Source organism: Rhinolophus sinicus, linkage group LG16 (genome assembly GCF_036562045.2).
Source record: "Rhinolophus sinicus isolate RSC01 linkage group LG16, ASM3656204v1, whole genome shotgun sequence".
Classification (NCBI taxonomy): domain Eukaryota; kingdom Metazoa; phylum Chordata; class Mammalia; order Chiroptera; family Rhinolophidae; genus Rhinolophus; species Rhinolophus sinicus.
Window position 1 is genome coordinate 26,926,552 of NC_133765.1, and position 15,180 is coordinate 26,941,731.

The 15,180-nt window shown below is 42.5% G+C and overlaps 1 protein-coding gene across 11 annotated transcripts in view; it reads left to right on the top strand.

The window, feature by feature from the left end:
• Positions 1-15,180, top strand: part of CIT (citron rho-interacting serine/threonine kinase) — a 211,848-nt gene that overhangs the window by 58,732 nt on the left and 137,936 nt on the right. For all 11 annotated transcript variants that reach the window (XM_074321913.1, XM_074321905.1, XM_074321908.1 and 8 more), the window contains exons 2-4: positions 235-343; positions 4,549-4,690; positions 12,666-12,841. In XM_074321913.1, coding sequence (XP_074178014.1) covers positions 248-343; positions 4,549-4,690; positions 12,666-12,841 — 414 coding nt within the window. In that variant the 5' untranslated portion in view covers positions 235-247. The remainder of the gene's footprint in view (positions 1-234; positions 344-4,548; positions 4,691-12,665; positions 12,842-15,180) is intronic.

The following is a 15,180-nucleotide window of genomic DNA, read 5'->3' on the forward strand; positions in this document are numbered from 1 at the left end:
TGGGAGGCAGAAAATAAACAAACTTGTGAGTATGTCAGATAAATGTGTCACCTCCTGTTACAGTGAATAAAAATTTGGTTTTTAATCTCCATCGCCAGACTGAGCTTTCCAAAGATCTGTGTGCTGGAGGATCTTTACCTCCATATCCTGATATATTGAGGGAAAGCAGGATCTCTCAAGCCCTTCCTCCTCAAATTGGCATTATACACTTGACCTTCTCCTATCTTCCTTCAGCACTGGTGGGGAGATGTTGAAGTTCAAGTATGGAGCACGGAATCTGCCGGACACTGGTACAGCGGAGCCCATTGCCAGCCGGGCCTCCAGACTGAATCTTTTCTTCCAGGTAACAGGCTGCCAACTCTGCTCACCTGAGTTTATTTCCTTGGCATCTCCTTGACACTTACCTTTGCTTTTATTATAGGACTGAGGCTAATCTAGGAGAAATCCCATTTGGTGTTTTATATGCCCTGGTAATATTGGAAAAAGGAGCTATTGTGCAGAAAGGAGTAGACAGCCGAACTAGCTCTTGAAGGGAGATCTTTTTTTTTAAAATCATTTCATACACTTTATACTTCTGTACAAAAGTTTGTCTTTTTATTAAAGAAAGAAGGCGAAAGACCAAAGGTACTCTTTTGACTAAAATTTCTGTAGGTGTAATCCTATTTATTTTTCATTCAAGAGGTGTTTATGTTTTAGAGTAAAAAAACAAAACCAATTTTGATAATACCACGCTTGTGAAACCCATATTCCTCTTAAGAACATTTCCATCACCCCAGTACTATTAAAACTTAATATCATGAGATTATTTCCAAGTAGATTTCTAATTCTTTTGTCCGATGTAGATGGAACACAGTTCTTGTTTGACTTACGAGTGTATAAGTCTGGGGGACGACATAGATAGTGGTGATGATTTAGGTTTGAATCCCGGCTGTAGCACTTGTTAGCTGTGTAACCTGGTGTGAGTCACTTGTCACCTCTGAATCCATTTGCCACTCTTTAAAATCCAGGTTATAGCACCTAACTCACAGGATTGTTGTGAGGATTAAATGAGACAATCCAAGTAAAGCATTTAGCTCCTTGCCCATTCTTGGTAAGCCCTTTATAAATGGGAACTATTATTTCTACTAAATGTAGAAATAGTAATGGTATTAGTTATAATAACAATAAATTTATGTTCAGTTGGCAATGAGTATATTTAGGAAAGTATTTACATAGGATACCTGCATATGATACATACGAATATGTTCTTGATGCCATTTTTTGTCAAAATATTTGTATTGGGAAATGGTCAAACAGATCAGGATGAAGACAGATTGAAAGCTTAGGTGGTTCTGTGGAACTGTCCCCATTGCCATTTTAAGTTATGAGATACTTTTCACAAATAAATAGTCTGTCTCTAACCTTAACTGACTAGAGTGCTTCCATTTTTTAGCACCTTTATCGTTTTACTCCAAAACTTTCCCAACTATTGCAGAATTATTAAGGGCTTATTATGTGCTGATTATGGACTAACTGTGGCTTCCAATGTACTGGGCACAGAGCCAGCATGTTCCTGATTATCTTTCTTCAGTCTCATAACAGAGGGAGAGACTATCCTTAGTTACATTTTAAATAGGAGGAGACAGATACCTAGGGAGACAAGGACTCGCCCAGGATCATGCAGCTTGGAAGTGGCAGAGCCAGGCTTCATTTTTGGTTTGTCTGACTCCAGAGGGTAGTCCTGTAACCATTGGGCAACACTGCCAGTGTATGTCAGTTTAAGTGTATCTTATATTTAAATGTCATAACAGGAAGGATTGTGGGTAAATCCCCAATTCATCTTTTTTTAATGAGTTCCTCCCCACCCCCAGGAAAGTTTACACCTAACATTTGCTTAATGTAAACAAGGGAGGATACTATTCTTTGCCCATACAGTGCTGTTATAATGAGGTTTTAATAGAGTAGTGATTTTGTTTTCCATTTGGGTGAAAACTTTAGACTGGTCTCAGTTTCTACTTCATAGTTATTCCCAACAAGCTCTAGGCCAGTGGTAGTTCTAGGTCAGTGGTTGGCAGACTTTTAGATTTTTTTTGTTTCTAACTTTTTTTAATTGGGGAATATTGGGGAACAGTGTGTTTTTCCAGGACCCATCAGCTCCAAGTCAAGTCGTTGTTTCCAATCTAGGTGTGGAGGGTGCAAGTCCCTGGCCCATGTCGGAATCGAACCGGAGACCTTGGTGTTATAAGCATTGCACTCTAACCACTGAGCCAACTGACCGCCTACTGGCGGCTCAGCTCGAAGCTCAAGCCGTTGTTTCTCACTGGTCCATGTGGGAATTGAACCTGTGACCTTGGTGTTATGAGCACTGCACTCTAACCACTGAGCAAACCGGCACTTTTAGATTTTTGAGCCAGTAAAATTTCACAAATTTGCTGGGCTGACCTAGGTTTGCCAACTTTTTATTTTACCAAGTAAAGTATATAAAAAAACCAAACAGACAAAAAGAAAAACCTATTATCTTCTGGTCTTTTTATTTCATAAAGAAATAACATTTTAAGAAACACCAAGGAAGGAAGGATATTTCAGAATAAGGGACGATTTTAAATTTGAATACATTTAGCTTTATAAAAGAGTCATTATGTAGTGTTCATTTTTTTCTCATTTCACAGCAGACTTGGAGACTATTAAGAATCATTACTGTATTTGGGAACTGCTGATCTAGTGAGTCTACACTTATTAAAGAATAGAAGAAACAAATAATCTTATTTGTCTGAGTTAGTGGCAGAACTGTAAAGTGACAGATATGATGGCATTGTCAAATGTGGAAGCACTTGTGACCCAGTGCTTCACAAACCTGGCTGAGGTTTGACTCTCTTGGGAAGCTTGTTAATAAAACAGATTCCAAGTTACAAACTGGAAAATTCTAATTTGGTAGGTTGGGGATAGGACCAGCGAATCTGCTTTTTTTTTAAGTTCTCCTGTTCTCTATATTTAAATGTAGCCAGTCAATTTCTGTTATCCAGTGCTGTGTAACAAATGACTCACAAAGTTTCAAGCAACAATGATTTCTTTTTTCTTATGATTCTGTGGGTTGGCGGGATTTAACGTATGCTCCACCCTGTGACATCAGCTGGGGTCTCTCAAGGGGCCATATTGAGTTGGGAGCCAGGCCAGGACTAGAACATCTGGGTGCTGACTGCTGTCTGGGGCACTTCAGAGGTCTTCCACCCAATTCCTCTTCTCTATGAGGTTCTCATTATTCAGTAAATCTTACCCATTTTTTTCTCTATGAATTAAGTATTTTAGACCCTGTAGGCCATACGGTCTTTGTTGCATCTACTCAGTTCTGCCATCATAGCATAAAAGCAGCCATAGACAGTATATAAATTAATGAGTGTGGCTGTGTTCCAATAAAGCTTTATTTATAAAAACAGGTGGCAGGCCAGATTTGGCCCATGGATTATAGTTCGCTGACCCCTGGTCTAGCCCAAGCTTCTTTACATGGTGGCTGGCTTCCCAAAAGAGCAAAAGCAGAAGCTGCCAGACTTCTTAAGGGCTCCATACTGAGCTGGCACAGTGTCACCTGAGTTACATTCTGTGGGTTGAAGCAAGTCACAGATTCAACGGGAGGGGAAATAGGCTTCAGGTCTTGATGGAGAAGCAGCAAGTACCTTCAGAGTTGGAGGAACAATTGGTGGCCATGTTTGCAGAGAGACCTACATAATCCATGGCCTGACACCTGGAGCCATTGTTCCAGACCAGGGATTGCAAACTCATGTCTTTGGGGGCCAGGCAGAGAGTACAAATGAGTCAGGTGGACCAGATGGAAGACTGCAAGTCAGTGAAATGCAGAACACATTCTCTACCCAGAGGGGCAGCGCTACGTACCTGTAGTTCAAAGTCACTAGACAGGAGTGTGGGGCGATGTTGTTAGATCCGCCAGTGCTTTAGAACTCTGTCTCCTCCCCGCCCCATTTTGGTGAAATCTGATTTTTCAATATTGGCAGATAACCCAAATTATTTTAAATACTACATGCCAAATGAAACATGTTTGTGGGCTAGCTACAGTCTGTCAGTTTGCAATTGTTGTTGCAGATCATGAATAAATTCAGCTTTAGTGTAGTCACTCCATTCATACTAGTCTAGATTGTCTCATTGAATTGAAGAAACTGCAGCTATATTAATAAACATCTGGGCACACATGAAAGAAGTGGCAGTCGTTGATTCCTATTGTGGAGACATGTCAGGACCAGCAGGGTCCAGAGTAAATGTTCCCGAGAGCCTGAGACCATTAAGAATGAAGGGCCTTCTCTAATGTATGGCGTGTTTGTGAAGTTTTGCTTCCCAGATGCTGGTGAAAGAAACCCACGGTAATGGAATAGTACAAGTGATAAATTAAATGACTGTCAATTGGTGTCTCTTTAAAGAATGAAGCCACAGAATTGTGCTGTTAGTGTGTGTCGTGAGCAGTTAGTCGAGCTGGTGGCGTGTAATGTACTCTGTGTGGATGTTATTGATCAAAGCTTTTCATTATTGACAGTGTCTCCATCTGCTGTTTGCTGCTTTTAGGGGAAACCACCCTTTTTGACTCAACAGCAGATGTCTCCTCTTTCCCGAGAAGGGATATTAGATGCCCTCTTTGTTCTCTTTGAAGAATGCAGTCAGCCTGCTCTGATGAAGATTAAGCATGTGAGCAACTTTGTCCGGAAGTGTAAGTTGGGAGAACTTTGTCTTGGAAAATTATCTCGCTAGAGAAAACTGGAAAGATGCCAGAGGCAGAATGAGTTCGTGGCTGGTGGCAGCAGGTAAGAACTGTGCTCTTAGACAGACCCAGCTGCAAGGTCAGGTTTCACCTGTTGTAGCTGGGAGACCAGGTAAGTCAGTCCCCTTCATTATAAGTGACAGAAACTCAGTTCAAACTAGGTAAGGTAAAAAGTTGAATTTATGGTTCACGAAACTGAGAAATCCAGGGGTGGGTTAACTTTAGGCATGGCTGCTTCCAGGGACTGAAATAATGTCCTCTGGCCCAGCCTTCTAGTCACTCAGGGTAGACTTATCCATTAGGCACAGGGGGCACAGGCTTAGGTCCCATAATATTTAATTTTAATACATTTATTTTATTTTAATTAGTTTACTTGTAATTTATTTTATAATCATAAGAAACATGAATGTAGAAATAATATGTAATGGTTCTGGATTATATTCACCTTTTTGCCACTGGAGTCATAAAATTGATTGATTGATTGATTGATTTTTTAACGCAGGAAGGGGCTGATGAAAGCAAAAGTGGCTCGGGCCGATAAAAGTCATAAATTGGCCCTTCCCCGTACCCTGTTCTTGACTTTGCTTGACTTCTACATGGTGGGGAAGTTGGCTGCTGGTACCCCAATTTTATATTCTTTTACCTCACACCAGTGTTTTCCAACCAGTGGTGAATTTGCACCCTGGGGATACTTGGCAATGTCTGGAGACATTTTTGGTTGCCAAAACCTGGTGAGAAGGGTTGCCCCTGGCATCTGATGGGTTAGGCTAGAGATGCTGCTAAACATCCTACAGTGCACAGAACAGTCCTCCACAACAGAAATATTGGGTCCAAAGCATCAGTAGTGCCACGTTTGGGGAACCCTGCTTTATACAACCTTGCAGTGTAACCAACCACCTTAAACTTGAGTGGCTTAAATGATGATCATTGTAGTACCTCTCATGATTCTGCGGGTTGACTCGGCTCAGCTGAGGATTCCTCTGCTCTTTGTGATGTTGCCAAGATCTCAGTCCCCAGGGTCTCTCCGGGTCTGGAATGTTCAAGACAGCTCACCCGCTGTCTCACATGTTGGCTGGAAGCCAGGGCTCAGCTGGAATTCTGGGGCCTTTCTCTCTCCTGAAGGCTCAGGGCCTCTTACTATCTGTGGCTCCTCTCTGTGGTCTCTCCATCAGGGATCAGCCAACTGCAGCTTGTCTGCTATGTAAACAAAGTTTTCCTGGAACACAGCCACTCCCACTTGTTTCGGCTTGGCCTGTGGCTGCTTTGGCACGGCCTGTGGCTGCTTTCACAGTACAATGGCATTTGAGTAGTGGTGACTGAGACCTTGAGGCCTACAGAGCCTAAAGTATTTACTGTCTGGCCCCCTAAGAAAATGCTTGCCGATCCCTGATGTGTGTGGTTTCTCTAGCAGAGATGTCTAGACTGCCTACGTGGCAGCTCAGGGTTTCCAAAAGCATAAAAGTAGAAGGGGCCAGCCTCCTTAGGGCTTAGGCTTGGAAGGGACATAGGATCTCTTTGGCTGCATTCCATTGTTTGAAGTGAGTCATGGGGCTGCCGAGATTCCATGTGCCAGGGAACTAACTATACAGGAGCATAAATTCCAGGAGGCATGGCTCACTGGGCACCGGCTTTGGAGACTGGCAACATTTATGTTCCGCTATTTATATTAATCAGTCTCAGGAAAGATTCTGATTGGCTCTGCTTGGGGTCATTTGCCCACCCTTTGACCAGTCACTGGGCCAGGATGTGAGGTAATGTGATCGGCTTCATCTGGGTGCCCAGGATTTCAGGGCACGGTTATTACCAGGACCTCACGGGGTGGGGCATGTGCAAGTTCCCAAAGGAGCTGGGAGTTTTGAGTAGATAAAAATCAGTGTATGTCCACTACAGTGACTGTAGGTATGTAGGTGTGAACCTTGTCTGTTCTGTTTCCTCATCTGCGAAATGGGGAAAAATGCATATCTAATAAGGCCGTATAGGGATTGAATGAGTTAGTACACAGACCCAGCTTATGTTGCCTGGTGCATAGAGGTACTCAGTAAATAGTTAACCTGACAATGATAGCCGTAAACCTCACCAATGTTAACATATATTGTATTTTTAACTTTAAAGTATACCTGGGCTATTTCTTGAATAAACTCCCACCTTATTTTCTTGAATATTTAAATTCTCAAATAGAGAGTAGGAGGGGAAGGGAAATTATGTGACAGACTAATTTATCAAGCCATCTACAGGCACCTTCATTTGTCTGCCCTCTGGTTACCTTAGCAGTGGATCTTCTAGATTCTTGCAGTAATCAGTTGGCTGGGCTTGGTGAAATGTAGATTTTTCCACTAGAATTCTCTTCCAAGCAACTGTTACATATTTTTGAAGAGGCCTCCTGGAGAGTATAGTTGAGAGACTATGATTGAAAAAGGGTGATTATATTCGTATGAGTTTCTCCACCGGCCCCCTTTTGAGTTTCTGTTTTGGAAAGTAAGTTTTGTTTTCCCAGGGGAAGAAGGGTCCAACTACTGCTTTTACCTAAATTTTTTGAATCTTGTTGTAGAGGTGGAGATTTTCTTTGGGGACCATTGGAGGAAATGAGACAGAGAGTATAGCCCTGAAGCGGTGCCCGGAGCTTGGGCCAAGGGAGGGCAGGGAGCTAGCAGGGAACTAGGGAAGGAATTTTTGTTTCTTAATTACTGTTCTATCCCCAGTGTCTGAAACAGCGCCTGGCACACAATAAATATTGGTTGACTGACTATATTCCTAAGTGAACAAAATAAGCGGCCAAACCTTATGCACAGCATCTCATAATTTGTGTGAAACAGTAAACAGCAAGTGATATGTTAAAATATGCAAAGAAAAGTGTTGATAATTATCCAAATTGGGCTTTTCTTGGTGATTCGACAGTAGCTGGAAGTCTCCCCTGTTTCAGTTACCTTCACCTTAAGTAAGAGCCTCACTATGTTCCCAACTTCCGTACTTGTGGGCAAATTATAACTTTGAGGAGTTCTTTCCCCTTAATTGTAAACATAATACAATGTTAAATATAAAAGGTCAAAGTGAGAGAAAATCCCTCAAAATCTTACCTGTCTGAGATAACCACTGTTAATAGTTTGGTGCATAGTATTACAATTTTTTTTGTCCTTATAAAATATTTATTATGGAAATTTTCAAACATACCATGTTTTCCCGGAAATTAGACCTAGCCGGACAATCAGCTCTAATGTGTCTTTGGAGCAAAAATTAATATAAGACCTGGTCTTATTTTACTATAATATAAGACTGGGTCTATAATATAATGTAATGTAATGTAATGTAATGTAATGTAGTATAGTGTAGTATTCTATAGTATAGTATATATAGTATAATATAGTATAGTATAATATTATATAACATAGCATAACATAATATAATACCGGGTATAATATAAGACCCGGTCTTACATAATATTATATAAGACTGGGTCTTATATTAATTTTTGCTCCAAAAGACACATTAGAGCTGATTACCTGGCTAGGTCTTATTTTTGGGGAAACACGGTATCTAAAGGTAAAGAGAGTAGAATGGTGAATCCCTGTGTAACAATCAACTACCTCTAGCGTTTATCAGCCCTTTTCCGTGCATGTTCTAATGTTACGCTTGTTTAATTTTACACAAAATGGATCATATGTGTTAACATCAAAATAAAAAGGCCTTTCAAAATGAGAGAGAAGCGTTTATTTGAAATCAATAAGAATAGCTATTTGGGACGCACAGATTCAGGCAGAAGCCCAAAGAGTTCTGATTAGGAGACAAAGCCAAGGGATATTTATGAGAAAGGGAAGGGAAGGCATTTCTATTGGTGCAGATAACATAATATAGTGATGTTAATTCTAAATAATGTTTTTAATTTTCAGTCCAGAAGTCATCAGTCCCGTAGTCATAACAACTGCTTTTTTGTTATTTTTGCAAACAGTCCAAAGGTTATTTTGCCCTGTGTTAACATTCCAAAGATTTGAGACGTAAGACATGCAAGGCAGTTTCTCTGGCATGGCAACTCCAGCTCCATTTTAAAGTGGCTCCGTTTATATTATTGTTTGCAAATGTGTGTAATGTTTTGCCACCAGCTTTGCTCACTTAGCCGTATATTTACTCAACAAATATTTATGGAGCACTTGCCATGTGCCAGGTTCCGTTTTAGGTACTGGGTTTACAGTAGTGATCAAAACAGATAAAAATCCCTGCCCTTAAAGAATATATATTCTAGTGGAGATTGAGCTACCTCATTCTTTTTTTTTTTTACAGGACTTTATTGGGGAACAGTGTGTACTTCCAGGCCTTTTTTTTTCCCCAAGTCAGGTTGTTGTCCTCTCAATCTTAGTTGTGGAGGGCGCCGTTCAGCTTCAAGTTGTTGTCCTTTCAGTCTTAGTTGTGGAGGGCGCACCTCAGTTCCAGGTCCAGTTGCCGTTGCTAGTTGCAGGGGGCGCAGCCCACCATCCTTTGTGAGACTCGAGGAATCAAACTGGCAACCTTGTGGTTGAGAGGACGCGCTCCAACCAACTGAGCCATCCGGGAGCTCAGCGGTAGCTCAGCTCAAGGTGCCATGTTCAATTTTAGTTGCAGGGGGCGGAGCCCACCGTCCTTTGCGGAACTCGAGGAGTTGAACTGGCAACCTTGTGGTTGAGAGCCCACTGGCCCATGTGGGAATCGAACTGGCAGCCTTCGGAGTTAGAAGCACGGAGCTCCAACCGCCTGAGCCACCAGGCAGGCCCGAGCTACCTCATTCTTTAAGCATGTGCCTAATATTCTTTTATGTGGGTGGATTTTTAGGTTGGTTCCACTTTCCTGTTGATGGACCTTTAGGTTGTTTCTGATTATTTTTCTGTTATAAGCTCTGCTCATCACAGCATTTTTGTTTTTTTAAATTAAAGTTTATTGGGGTGACAATTGTTAGTAAAGTTACATAGATTTCAGGTGTACAATTCTGTAATACATTATCTATATCTCACATTGTGTGTTCACCACCGAGTCAGTTCTCTTTCCATCACCATATGTCAGATCCTGTTTACCCTCTTCTAGAGCCCCCACCACCACCTAGAGCATTTTCATATGTATCTTTTCCGAGCACATGTGCTACTGTTTCTGTGAAGCATGAATTACTAGAAGTTGAAATGTTGAATTACTGAGTTTCAAAAAGTAAGCAATGCACTCAGCTGTGTTGGCTTTTGCCCTCTGCGTCTTATGTTTTGACCTTGCCCTTATCTGACAAGGTCATTCTTTGTGACTGCATTTCATTACAGTGCTTTGAGTCTATCTCCACCTCAATATTCAGCACCCATTAAGCTTTCCATGCTGTAACAATGTGCAGGGATGAAGGGTGATGTGGTTTTAGAGACACAACAGCTGCTGGTATGGAGGGAAGTTGTGAAGGTTTTTTTTTTTTTTTTTTAATTTTAATAGTCATAGACGTGAGTTTAGTATCTCACCTGTTTATCTTAATAATTCAAAGCCTTTGGAAAAAGACACTGAGATTTGGAATGCTTTCTCAGAATTGTGAGAGTATTGTGGTGGTTTTTGCCTGTAAGTAGTTTGAATACCTGGGTGATTGAGAGCCATGCTGGTTGGCAGTGACAGACCCAAAGGTGGTAAGTTGGGCAAGTGCTATAAGCGAATTGGCGGCCCAAGGCCTAACAGAATCGAGTGATTGGCCTTGTGTGCGAGCAGTAATGAAATTGGTTCAACCCAGAGAGTTGCAAGCCAGTGTATGTGTGGAATTATAATTCAAAACTCAAATGCTTGATCTGAAAGAAACTTGGAAGGGGACAGGGAAGAGAGATGGGGCTTGGCACTGTGATGTCAGGTTAAAAGGAAAATATTGCGCAGCGTTCAATTTTGCTTCTGCATGGAATGCTCCATAGAGGCGTGCTAGATTTATTTTTTTCACAGTGGTCACTGAATTCACAGTGGTCACAGTGGTGAATTCATGGGGGTCTGTTGACCACTCTGGCCTGATTCTCCAAGGGACCAAAGGAGGGTGTTTTTAGGTGAGAGGTGTGGCCTGTGGGTGGGAAGACTGCAGCAGAGTTCGTCATCTGTGCCTTTGGTCCAAGTGAATTCATCTCCACCCAGGCACCAGAGAAACGGGGTGGGTAACAACAATTGCGTTTGCATTGGCTAATTCATCAATATGTCACTCGATGACTCTGGGTGTGAAATGACTTTCCCCTTGGATGGACTCAGTCCCTGACATTGTCTGAACAACTTGCCAAGCTGAGTGAAACTCCAGAATGCAGTTTTCAACCCTCTCTGGTGCCCAACCTGTGGAAATAGTGATCTGTTCCGTGCCTGGACGACTCCACCGTCCATCTGGGATTGAAGGTGGCACCTTTCTGAGGGATTCTCCAGGAATTTTGATGATGTTTTTCTTATCTTCCTTTGGAGTGTAACCCCTGTATGCAGTGCAGTTTCCCTATAATGTGAAGGACTGAATTAGTTTTTTCGTCAGTCACAGCGGCTCCCCTCCAGTCTTGCCAGAGTTGTTGCATATCCAGTGATGCCCCAGCCTAGTGTTCTTAAAGTGTTAAAAAATATATGTTGAGATTCCAAATCTGCCATCCATTTATTTCATCCATACTTCATACATTGAGGATCTCTGACTGAATGTTTGTGTCCCGCCCGCATTCATGTGTTGAGGCTCTAACGCTCGATGGGCTCATATTGGAGGTGGGACCTTTGGGGGGTGATTAGATTTAGATGAGATGCTGAGCGGGGGGGCTTCCAAGGTGGGCTTAATGTCCTTACAAGAAGAGGAAGAGAGACCAGCGCTCCCTTTCTCTCTGCCACATGGGGATACAGTGAGAAGGTGGCTGGCTGTAAGCCAGGAAGTGGGCCCTCACCAGGAGCTGGATCTGCCAGCGCCTTGATCTTGGACTTCCCAGCCTTTAGCATTATGAGAAATAAATGCCTGTTATTTAAGTCACCTTGTGACTACCTTATAATAGCCCAAGCAAACTAAGACACCGATGGAAAGATTACACTAGGGAAAAGGTTTAAGACTATATGTTAAGAAAAGGTAGTTGCAAACCCTTCAAGATGTATGATGTGTCACCTCTGCAGAGCAAATGTCAGGGCTCCATTTAGTTCTTTGGGCTGAGGCTTTTTTTTTTTTTTTTTTTGTAGCTGCCACATAATTTTTTCCTCCCCTTTCTTCCACCTCCTCCCCCCCTCTGGTTCTAGCCATTGTTTCTCAGTCTAGTTGTGTAGGACACAGTTCCCTGCCCCAACTGGTATGATGAGCCTTGTGCTTCCCCCGCTGAGGCAGTTGGTCGCCAGGGCACAGCTCACTGGCCCATGTGGGAATCGAACTGGCGACCCTGGCGTTAGGAGCACAGCGCTCCAACTGCCTGAACCACCAGCTGGGCCAGCCCAGCACTGCCACATATTAAGGCAAGGAAGGCCTTACTGTAGTGACACAATCCAAGGGAGTTAAAAGAAGATACTTGGAGAAAACTGAGCAGAGAACACATGTAGTCAGAAAAAAAAAATGATCTGGAAACCAACTAACTCCAAAGCTGATTGAGATGGGAATCATGTTGCTTATGTTTCATCGTAAACCCGTCTACATGTGGATTAGCATCTTGGACCAAATGCTGCCCTGCAGCCTTCAGGGAGGAGGAAGAAAAGCATGATCTGTATTCTCCTTCCCCTATTTTCCAAGTCTACAGATTTAAATTATAGCTGCCATGGAAACTGCTTTAGAATTTCTGGAGCCCTTAATTTTAACATATAAAAAACACGTTTGTGCTGATTTTATAATTGTTCACGATGATGAGAAAGTGACTAAATGTCTTTTGACAGTGAGGGAAGACATACGAATCCTCACATCTTTCTTTTTTGGCTTTCAAAGATGCTTTTATTTGAAGCATTTACCTGGGGGTGACTCTTGCATCTTTTGCAGATTCCGACACCATAGCTGAGTTACAGGAGCTCCAGCCTTCGGCAAAGGACTTTGAAGTCAGAAGCCTGGTAGGTTGTGGACACTTTGCCCAAGTGCAGGTGGTAAGAGAGAGAGCAACTGGCGACATCTATGCCATGAAAGTCATGAAGAAGAAGGCCTTGTTGGCCCAGGAGCAGGTAGGCGCGTTTTAGCATCACACTCTTTTCCCTTTCTGTACCAGAATGTTCATTGTGGAGACAGTCATCTGCTGAACTGACATCTGGGATCAAGCACGTTTTCCTGGGACTCTAGTTAACTACGGTGGCATGGGCAGAAAAGTCTCTCCCATTCTTCGCTCTTCTTGAATTGACACTGACTCATTTGAAGGCTCACAAGCTCCCCTGGATTTCTCCATCATGTTTTTATAGTTGTATTTTATCCAGAACCAACTTGGCCTTTTCATTAATGAGTTTAAGACGATCTTTCATGGGTGTCAGCTGGGGACTTAGCGAGAGCCTATTATGGGGTGAGTCAGCATTTGAGCATTTGCTTTTGAACACATTTTATATATTTGTGTTATGGGCATGTATATTTGATTTCAAAACAGGCCTTTGAAGAAATGAAATAAAATGGTATGTGGCTACGGAGTTGCTTGTTTGAGAGCAGGTACGAAGGTATCTTTAAGGTTGTGGTATTTTTCTTTCTTTTCAACAAGGCTGCTACTCCAGACATACTGATTCATTTGCCGTGTTTCTAGAGAGACGGCCATCAGCCTTGGAGTTCAGAGAGTAATTTATTAGTTACAGACATTTGAGTACACATCATGTGTCTCATAATGTACCCGGTTCCGTGGGAAGCCTGCATCAGGAATTGAAGCTCCACGGCTATGAGGTTCAGGGTTTAAAAACAACCTTGGAAAGCAGAGGAGACACGCACATACTATATATATAAAGCAGGCGCTTACCAGCTAAAACATCACAGGAGGTAGAGCAGTTAGCAAATTTGAGAACAATGGAGTGAGGAGAGATGTGGGTGAGCCAGGGAGAGTTAGGGAACGTTCACACTGCTGAGAGTGAATGTCTGAGTAGGTTCTGGGCAGAGAGAAGTAACGAGTGTGCCAGGTTGAAGTGTGGTGTGTGTGACTTGTGGAGGTTTGAGTGCTAGAGGTTTTTGTTTTTTTTAGTGGTTTATAACAAATAGACTGGAGAATGGGGAGAAATGAGGACATTTGGGCGGGATGGGGGTAATTGGTGGGAAATCTCAAGAACCTTATTTTTATTGTGGCAGAATATACATAACATAAAATTTATCATTTTAACCATTTTTTTAAGCTACAATTCGTTGGTATCAGTGCATTCACAGTGTTGTGCAACCACAACCGCTATCCATTGCTAGAACTTGTCATCTCCAATAGAAACTGTACCCATCCAATGGTAATTCACCATTTCCCCCCAAACCAGTTTTTGGAATGGCAGTTTGTTATGTGAGATGGTTGGGGATCATTTGGCTGTTGGAAGGAGGAAGTTGGGATCAGAGTCTGAAGACCTCAGAGTCTGAAGTCTTCAGAGTCTGAAGACTTCGTGTGGCCTCCAATCAAAGAAGTAGCGGACGGCAGGAAGCTGTTTGTCAGAGCCCTAGAATGATGGAGCCTGTGTTTTGGAATGCAGTGTGAGCAACTTCACAGAAAGGAAAAATGACAGGACGTGGCAAATCATCTGAAAGAGACGAGTGGGAGATGCTCTCTCACCCTCCTAACACTCTCATCTGTCTGTGCACACTTACTGGGTGCCTGTTGCGTTTGCTGTGTTCCTAGGTCCTTGGGAAGAGGCATTGCGATGCTTTTTTTTTTAGATGGGAAATAAATAGTGCATGTAAAAGAAATCAGTCCAGCATAGCTCACTGTTGGCAAGTGTTAGAGATGTTCAAGTAGGTGTGCCTCCCCCGGGTGAATGACTTGAGATGACCCCTCGTGAGGTACGGGCTGAGTTTAAAAAATACCATACATGTACAGGGTAGAGTCTAATTGAAACTGCCCTTCCATTCCTTAAGAGGGTGAATATCAGAAAAGTAGGGTCCTTAACTGAGTCATGGTGAGGCTTTGAAATTTCAGAGCACGAGAAAAGAGAAGCCAGCACAGGGAATGACTGAAAGGAAATGCCAGAGAGAGGGCAGGGAGAGGTAGTATCCTGCAGACAGGACCTGTCACCTAGGAGAGGCCAGCACACCCAGCCAGAGCTCCGTGAGAACCGGAAGAGGTCCTCAGAAACTGTTTATTTTAATTTATGATTCAGGGGTCTGATGAGGAGGCGATGGTGAGCAAGTAAGATGTCCACTCTTCAGTTTAGCCAGCCTTCACTGAATACTCTTTATGTACCAGAAAAAAAGGATTGGCACATTGGGTGCAGTCGGTTTTGGGGTTGTGTTGGTGTTTCCCAAACGTGTTAGTTAAATCACTGGTGATGTGCAAGGTGACTTCAGGTAGTACACAGACAAAACTATTTCAAAACATTTAATAGTTCAACGTTAACTAGCATGT